The 8,764-nt window shown below is 39.0% G+C and overlaps 2 protein-coding genes across 5 annotated transcripts in view; one reads left to right on the top strand and one right to left on the bottom strand.

The window, feature by feature from the left end:
• Nucleotides 1-783: 783 nt before the first annotated feature.
• hsbp1b (heat shock factor binding protein 1b) lies at nucleotides 784-2,707 on the bottom strand. 2 transcript variants are annotated; one of them, XM_029841486.1, is made up of 4 exons: nucleotides 2,522-2,707; nucleotides 1,620-1,686; nucleotides 1,320-1,446; nucleotides 784-1,183 (listed from the first exon to the last, which is right to left on the bottom strand). In XM_029841486.1, the coding sequence occupies exons 1-3, from the start codon at nucleotides 2,564-2,566 to the stop codon at nucleotides 1,325-1,327; spliced, it is 234 nt and encodes a 77-aa protein (XP_029697346.1). In that variant the 5' UTR covers nucleotides 2,567-2,707; the 3' UTR covers nucleotides 784-1,183; nucleotides 1,320-1,324. The 2 variants fall into 2 exon arrangements, with proteins under 2 accessions (XP_029697346.1, XP_003967218.1); XM_003967169.3 differs by having other exon boundaries at nucleotides 1,317-1,446; nucleotides 2,522-2,704.
• A 32-nt stretch (nucleotides 2,708-2,739) lies between these two features.
• LOC101074049 (PQ-loop repeat-containing protein 1) overlaps nucleotides 2,740-8,764 on the top strand; it is a 33,871-nt gene continuing 27,846 nt past the window's right edge. Inside the window, exons 1-3 of one of the 3 annotated variants that reach the window (XM_029841485.1) lie at nucleotides 2,740-3,018; nucleotides 4,725-4,969; nucleotides 5,199-5,332. In XM_029841485.1, coding sequence (XP_029697345.1) covers nucleotides 4,779-4,969; nucleotides 5,199-5,332 — 325 coding nt within the window. In that variant the 5' untranslated portion in view covers nucleotides 2,740-3,018; nucleotides 4,725-4,778. The remainder of the gene's footprint in view (nucleotides 3,019-4,724; nucleotides 4,970-5,198; nucleotides 5,333-8,764) is intronic. The other 2 variants (XM_011606987.2, XM_003967183.3) reach the window with 2 other exon arrangements.

Genomic DNA, 8,764 nt, shown 5'->3' with positions numbered 1-8,764 from the left:
TCTACTGGCTGCATTTATTTTGCTTTAATGCTAAGTGAACACTTAATGTTGCATTATACAGAGAAAAATGTTAATTTGACCTGTACTTACGAAATGAATTGATTCCGGAAGTTGTTTCTTAACCTGAAAATTAGAGACGTGTTTTCCACGTAAATGCCCTAATCTGTTCCAGGCCCCCCAAAATTAGGATTTTTTTTTTTTAATAAATCATAAAAATGCATCAAAACATGTAACAAATACATGTTACAATTAGATTGCAGCACAATAAATGTAGGAATTCAGTCTCCAGGAACAAAATGAACTTTATTACAGGCTAATCTTACATTAGCCATCATTACTAGCAACGAACATTAACACTTGTGGTAACACCGCCATCTAATGGACAAACATACGAATAACCACAATAAATACGAAGACGCTGGGATACACACAAACTTCTACATATTTATGTCCCTCCTAGCCAATGGGATTACAGGAAGATGCTAGGCGATAGCCAATGGCAGAGCAGCTACAAGCATGTTTGCGTTCGCTAAACTCCGCGAGCTGCGAGTAGCAGCGGTAGCATATTTTTGCTTTTCGTATCCTGAAATTTCTTTCGTAACGAGAGGAAATATTTTCCCGTTGAGACATTTCGTAACCTGAAAATTTCGCATGTAGAGCGTTCGTAAGTAGAGGTCCCACTGTACTAGAAAATCAAATGAGGGTATCTCAAACAGTTACAGTTTCTTTATATACATTTCAAATTCCCCTCTGCACAACCTGCGCAATAAAACACGTGACAAATTTTGAATTAAGTAAGTTTAATAGAAGAAAATAAACATTGGAATGCATCCCAGTGGTGGGGACTGTGCTGAAGGCTTTAGGCGTTGCTGTGCAACATCCTCATCCTGGTGTGGAAAACGATTGGCTCATTAACATGCAGGTCACCATTGTCACCAGCACCACCTTGTGGGACTTAACTGTGCATACACACTCCATGCCATCTGCATTCCAGTTCCAGGAGGGTGTATCAAACTATTCTAACCCACACATAACTCTCAATTTGAACTATAACTGTTTATCACAATATTCAATTTATAAAAAGGCATTTCACACTACAACACACCAAATCGACACAAGTCAGCAAATGGAAAAGTCTGCTGCTCCTGGACAGCGGGTCTCCTTCACACTGTCACTCCAGAACCTGCAGGACAGACATGTTGGTGCATAGTAATTTTGAGAAGTTGTATTTAGAGAAATCTATTCAAAGTTGCAATTCACTGACATTTATGAAGTTGAGATTTTTGGACTGGCGGGTGCATGTGTGGCACTCTTACCACCTTCATTATGATCCTTGACTCTCTTTGGCCTTTTCAGGCGTTGCTTCAATCTCCTCTACGCCTGCTTGGGTCATCAGATCCGCAATGTTCTTCTCCAGGTCGTCGATGCGTGTGCTCATCTCATCAAGTGAGGCAGCAGTTCAGGAACATAACTGACACCAGAGCCTACAAACTACATGTGCAGGTCATTCGCATCTCTTTGGAGCTCTTCACATAAAATTTAAATTCAAACATTTTCCTCTTTTCTCTTTGTAGGTAAACTGTTTCAATGGCACTTTTTAAATCAAAAAGGCAGGATATTTCTCCCGATGATCTGGTCCGACATGGTCTGGAACTTGTCCTGCATTTGTTGCAGGAGCGTCTGCACCTGCAGGAAACACAACATACATGCTTTTAATGCAAACGCCCGCCTCTTGATTTGTTTATCCCAAAACTGGCAACTATACATCCAATTTTGGTTCAGACAAAGTGCGCTGCTTTGGGGAACTATATAAAAACTGCCTGCATTAAATTTTCAAGAGTACATCAACAAGCCAAAACAACATTCCACTCAAATGCACCATGTCGGTTGCGTATGCACGATAAAGAAAAGCTGCAGGACAATGATAACAATAGGACACAGTTTCCTTGACAACAATGCAACAGCTTTGTAAGCACAGGAGGCGGTGATCCTCCATTAGCGTGAAAAGCATCATGGAGGATCATAAATGCGCTACATTTTCTACTGTTGTAAATACTGCGATATCAATATAATATAAATTTAAATAGTAATATTAAAAAAAATGTGAATCGGGCTTAGCAATATGATCAAGTCATTATTTAATGTATCAATTCTTTTGAATAAGAACAATATAAAAGGAAACTAGTTTTTGGTTTGTAAAAGGTCTATATAACTGCTTTAATATGCATAGCAGACAGAATAAGAGAATTCGATTATGTGACATTAAATGCATGTCATTTCTAGTCCACTGATGTCATTTATGCGACCGAGAAACCATTACATAACAGAGCTAAACACAAACTGTGATGTATTTACTTGATAAACAGATCTATATAAACAAACACGCGAACCAATGTCAGAATATCTCTTAAAGAAATGCCACGATCTGTTTTAAACTCGTATCCTTCCTTATGGTTGACGACTCTATTAGCATTACAGCTAAGCTACTGCAGCTAATTCTAGCTTCGTGGTCACGACTCACCACATTTGTGAGGTCCTGCATTGACTTGGGGTCCGTATCTGCCATGCTGTGGTGTAAATAATGATCAGTATGCTAAAATTCGGGGACCGGTCCACGGAGTGCGCCGCTATCAGTTTACTTAGCAGGTCAAAATAGTCGTTTCTCACACAACCCACCGTACAGTCAGCTGGTGTCACAATACTGGAAATCTCGCGAGAACTGCGTCGTTATTAGAAACGTATTCGCGTTTCAAATGAGGAGTGAGTCCGCCAGTAGTTGCGTTTACTTCGCATTCAGACAGGCTGCATTACGTAAATAAAACGAGCAGTTCCTTAAAAATACGTAAAGTGGTATTTTAAAAAACCAAAACTAGATTGTGGAGTTTTTGTTTGCGCATGTTCCTTTCCATCGTGTGCACGAACTGTGGAACTGGTCTCGTCAAAGACCCAAGTTTGTTTTACTATCTCACTACTGGTGGAAATGCCTTGTTTTGATATGGTGAGGAAAAGTAACTGAAGGTACGTAAAGCTGAAACCTGCCTCTAGTAAATAAAAATATTACTACTACTACTACTACTACTACTACTACTGCTTTTCTACGTACTTCCCAATTCTGAAGTCTTCACAAGGAGCTGACGTCTGACCAATGGACTCCTCAGAAAGAACCTTTTAAAGTTAAAAGAACCTCTGACTAAGGTTGCAGGTGTTTTTAGAACAATTATATTGCAACAAAATGTGTTTTTACTTGCAAACTTTTTACTTGCCAAGTTGCTTAAAACCGACGTATGTATGTTCAGACATGAGCTACCCAACCCCAGGAAACTATCTTTAATCACAATAATAAAAAAAACAAACATGAGGCATATGGTAACACAAGTCAACTGAAAACAAGAAAATAGCTAAATGGTACATTTTAAAAAACGTTTAGAGTAATTTAAAAACTGGGAAATCAATAAAGTTGTCCGATTATGGAGTCATGTTGCGTTAACATTGTTTAAGCTTTTACCAGATGTCTTTGCCTGTCTTAAACTAAAATTCTACCTACCTTTCTCTAATATGTGTTAAAAGAAGACAAGTAAATATTGTTTTAAAAAAATCATGAAAAGCTCTAGCTACTTTACAATTAAAGAAACACCCACGTGATACACACCCAGTCTACAATAATTTTGAAGACCTGTTTTTCTGTAGTTCGACAAAGTCAAACTCCCGTATACCACATACAGTATAGTTATAATGCAGCCTGAAACAGGACAGGCTTTTTTATTCTATATATTTGCAACCAGTGATGTACAGCCATACACCAGAGATGCAATACTTTTCTAAATGACAGATTGAAATCGAATTAAACAAACCAACTTTGCTTTAGTAGAGCTAGATTTATTACATCAACTGATGTGTGACGGGGTCACATATAGAATCACTCCTGAAGTACAGAGGTACAGTAGCATTTGCGGTAGTGCTGAAATACCATATTATCTGCAGTCATTACCACTGTTGTAAAAGTAAAGTGTTTGTGTCTGTGTGGTTGAGTAAGGGCAAGCGATGATCCAAGTACCTTTATCTGTTTTAGCTGGTGCTGGCTCTCCAAGCTTTTCAGACTGAGTTGTCAGCTGAGGTTGAATGGCTGCAAAGGACTGTATTTTCATATTGGAGATCTGCAGTATGTTTATTAAAGATAAATCACACAGTCACCCAAGACTAGCACCAGCTCTCATGCACATAGTCTTGTATGTGTGCAGTGCTCTGGTTTGGCAACATAGTGGACACACAATTTCCTTTTCCTGCAAGTTTATCATTTTGAGGACAACAGAATAAAACACAAGCCATTATTTCTGTATTGTAGTACACTATTAATATAAGTAGTGTAAATTTTATTGGCATTCCAGGCTGAAGAACTTGATGGTGAATTAGTTTGGTTTTTTTCCCCCCACGGTTTATGAGCTGCATAATCTGCAGATATAATAAATTGTTCGTCTTTTTATCAGATCACAAGATGGTAAATGATTATGAATAACTTGTGCTCTTGAGTATAGACAGTCTCATTAGCACTGGGGTTAATTTAACTGCACAAAAAGCCCACAAATCTAAATTTACCAGGTGGAATCCAAACTAATCATAGGGTAATTTAATTTAGGCCCTAGAAGTTATATCAAAATATCCATTAGCATTAATACTGCTGAACTATTTATTCTGACGTGTAAAAGTACTGTTTTACTGCCTTCCAGGTGGGATGACTTGACAACCCAGACAGTGCATACACGTGACAGTCACTATATGAAATGGATGTACAGAAGGAGTATTGCATGTGGACGCCCTTGTCCTGGCTGGCGTCCTGCCTCATGGTGTTTGGTGGGGCCCTGCCTTACATCCCCCAGTACCAGGAGATTCAGAGGATTGGTAACAGTGAGGGCTTCTCCACCAGGGTGTGTCTTTTGTTGCTCGTAGCCAATATCCTGCGCATCTTTTTCTGGTAAGGATGACCACTAATACGCAATATGCATGAAATGTCTGACTTTCCTTTCAATTTTTCAACTTCAGGGGTCAACAGTGCGTTTTAGTATATTTTGTTACAACTGTGTCTTAAAATGCCACCTATCCATCAAATTGCAGGGTTTATGTGCAAACAGGTGTTTTTTTGTTTTGTTTTAGTAGGTTCCTATCATTTGATATCACCTCTGTTTGTGTCCTCATCCTTGTAGGATGGGAAAGCAGTTTGAGCTCGCACTGCTGCTCCAGAGTGTCGTGATGATCATCACCATGTTTGCCATGCTCCACCTCTGCTGCATCTTCCAAAACACCAACCGGATAAGCATAAAGCAACATAGACTTTCAGGTGAGTACTTCTTTCAACCGGAGACAGACGGACAGCAAAAAAAAAAAAAAAAAACCTGAAAAAAAAACACTAAGTCAGGCAATACCCACTTCATACCAAAAGGAGGCGTCATTGAAAAAGCTAAGATGGAAAAGCTACTGTTTTGTAATGCTTATGAACGTTTTTTTCTCTCTCTTTATTAAATAAATAAATGCTGTTTCTGTTTTTAAATAGATATTCATTAAGACCACTGTCTGGAGTAAATGCGGTTAATTGAGAAGACTTGGAAGAGATTTTACAGTGTAGAAGTTATTGCTGTACATTTTGTGTGCACCTGTGAGAGAGGTTAAAGGGAGTGACACTGGCATATAGTAAGTGAGAAAGAAAGACGCTACAGAATGATGCTGACGGATCATTTTTAGTCATTTCTAAATTATTATTATAAATCCCCAAGTTGTCTGCTTTTGTGAATGGGCCGGCAGTTTTATTAGATGTCCTCCACGGTAAACCAGGATAGTTGAATATTTCAGTGCTCTCATCATGCATCGGAGTGAATTATTAAAGACACACAGTGATGCATTGCAGCAGGAAAATACTGTGTGACTGCAATATTTCATGTGTTCAGGCATGAAAATAATGAACATCTGGACCTGTCTTGTCTCAGCAAACCACAGGATTACTCATCATGAGCTCTTCTTTTATTCCTTAATTATTCAGCCTGCATATTAACTTTTTTTTAAAGCAAATTCTAATAATTTATGCGGTGCTTTTCATCTGATGGTTTTGTATGCATTACACACTCAGCATATAAAATCAGGATTAAAGCTCATCACTCCACCTGGTACACAAACAGAGGACGTGCCTGATGTGCTGTTTCACACATGACGGTACAAGGGGGCTGGGGTAGGGTGAGGACAAGAATAGATCAGAACAGTTTTTACTCCCAATTTACATCCCCCACACACCACCACCACCACCACCAGGGTCCTTTCAATGTAAAGTAGTTTAGGCATGACTTACAAGTCATTTTGACGGTCATACTCTCATCAGCATTCCCCTCTGCAGTGTTTTTCTTTTTTTCTCATCTTTCTCTACTGTCCTTCTGCTTCTCTAAAATCTCCCTTGAACCCTCTCCTTCAACTGCGTCCTTTACACATACTGTACGCTTACTTTTCTGCCTTTTTCAAGTTGAGTCTGTCTCAAAAAGTATTTCATGGGCGATAAATGTCTTAAAATGAATGAAATCATTGATGGGGAGGCTTAAACAAATTCTGAGGTTTCTGTCTGGATACGATGTCCAGGCTTTTTTTTTTAACTCTATTTTAGCTGTTTATCCACTTTAATTCTAATTACTGTTTTGTCTTTGTTTTGTTTTTAATTTTTGCACCCATTACCTCGGGGTGGTGGTAGCTCACTCTGGGGAACTGGCTGAGAAGCAGAGGGTTCTCGGTTAGAACCTCAGTGCAGACAAAACATGGGAGATGTTCTGGTAGTAGGGGAAGGTGCCAGAACACATTCAGAGCACTGCAGAGGTACCCTTGAGCAGGGTACCAAACCCACAAACGCTCATATAGAGGCCTGCGATGAACTGGCAACTTATCCAGGGGGTGCACCCTGCCTTCACCCATTGTGTAACCTCCCTGTGACCCTGATAAGGGATCTAATAGTTAATAAGACAAGACCCATTACCTCATTATCAGCAGATATTATAGATCTACAAAACTCTGTTTAGATTCATTATTACCAATACCATTAATACCAATGTCAATACCATCATGTTGCTCCCAGTGCCTTTGACAGATAAATTGCACATCTCGGATCATGAGCTATTCCTTTGTTTCTCTATAGATTCCTTTCTGATCCTTTGTTTTTTCTGTGAGTGTCCAGAGATTCTTTTTTTTTTTTTTCATACTATGAAAACTACCTACTGTGAAATTGCTGATTTGGCCACTTACAGTTTTTCCTACACAGAAATTGCTACACCGGGCTAATTATGGACCTATAATATTCATTGAGCTGCCAATGAGAAACATTCATAACTTACAGGGAAATGTAAGGGGATGTAAATTTGACCCATCAATAATTGTATTAGGTCCAAAATGTAGTTGCATCTAAGTAGATTTGCTTCAATTCATCAACTTGATGAAAGTTTTTCTCAGATTACTGAATTCAGAAAATCTAAAATTCTGGCAAAATGGCAGGTTCACAATGGGAGGTTCTAATATTCTATCTCTTTAAAAGCAGAATTGATTAGACTGAAATTTAATTACTTCACTTTCATATTTAATGTGCATGTGCAACTAGATGTGGACTTATGTGCCTGTAGCAGTACGTAGAGTACAGTAGGTACAGGTCCTTCAAAATTCTAGTGACTCAGCCTCAACCTCCTGGTCCATTTTATGCTGCTTTTGAATTATGACTTAAGGCGACTTCCATTTGCCATTGCAGAAGGCCACATTAGAAGTGCTGCTCTTATGATACTACCCAGCCGGCCATCAGCAGGAGGTTCCCCCTATATGAGCCTGGTCCAGCTGAAGGTTTCTTCCTGTTAAAGGGGAGTTTTTCCTTGCCACTGTTGCTTGTTGGGGGTCAGGCCCTGGGATTCTGTAAAGCGCCTAGAAACAATTCTGATTGTAACAGATGCTATTTAAAGATTGATTGATTGATTGACCGAGGAAGCAATTGGACGCCTAATAGCTGCCATTGACCCTGCGGTCATCCTTAAAACTGTTAGCACTTAAGCTGTGAAAGCAATTTTAAATCCCTCTAGATAACCTCTTCAGGAGATGATTGAACAGACAACCGACACATGTTATGAATTTCTTAAAGAGTGTGTGCTCACTGTGTTAATTTGTTGGCTGGGGTGTTGCAAGATGAAGTTCAGCCGGGGTTCCAGCAAATTAGACCCTTATTAATTCATACCGGTTCTTTTCTGTACTGAGCCGTCTGTAGTGTTCTGGTATTAAGCTCAGGTAAAGGATTATATCATGCATACTGGTTGTTTGGTTTATGTATACATTAGTTTGGCACCCATAGGATCACAGTTAGTGCACAATGTAGTGCAGCTAGTTTCAGCTGGGGACATATTTATACATTCACTTTTTCAAATATTTATAAGCTCATAAGAAAATGTTACAGTGCAGATAAGGAAGCCCCAAGCATTCAACCATGTCCACAGAAGAGGGGAACATCAGATGTAGCCCATACAAAAGCACACCAACATGCTGCATTTATCAAAAAATGTGCTTTTGAAAACCAACTGTAATTAAACCCCTGATAAGAGCTTCAACTCTAATTAGCAAGTCAAATCAAGGTAGGTTGTTTAGAGCTGCTGTAGTAGCATTTAAGCATTTGGATTACTTTGACTGAATTATAAAAACTGGAACTAAAACAAGAACCCTCACAGAAAGCATTTGTGACAATGATAATAATTTAGAAATAAGTATGATGGCA

The sequence above is a fragment of the Takifugu rubripes genome, chromosome 9 (genome assembly GCF_901000725.2).
Source record: "Takifugu rubripes chromosome 9, fTakRub1.2, whole genome shotgun sequence".
NCBI lineage: Eukaryota > Metazoa > Chordata > Actinopteri > Tetraodontiformes > Tetraodontidae > Takifugu > Takifugu rubripes.
The sequence above is the reverse complement of the archived record's forward strand: the minus strand, read 5'-3'. Positions and strand labels throughout refer to the sequence as shown.

Excerpts from the sequence above, each read along its gene's own strand:
- hsbp1b (XM_029841486.1), bottom strand. The coding sequence starts at position 2,566 with ATGGCAGATACGGACCCCAAGTCAATGCAGGACCTCACAAATGTG. Across the intron at positions 1,687-2,521 it reads TGCAGGACCTCACAAATGTG|GTGCAGACGCTCCTGCAACA; the intron begins GTGAGTCGTGAC and ends TGTTTCCTGCAG. Across the intron at positions 1,447-1,619 it reads GGACCAGATCATCGGGAGAA|TTGATGAGATGAGCACACGC; the intron begins ATATCCTGCCTT and ends CTGCTGCCTCAC.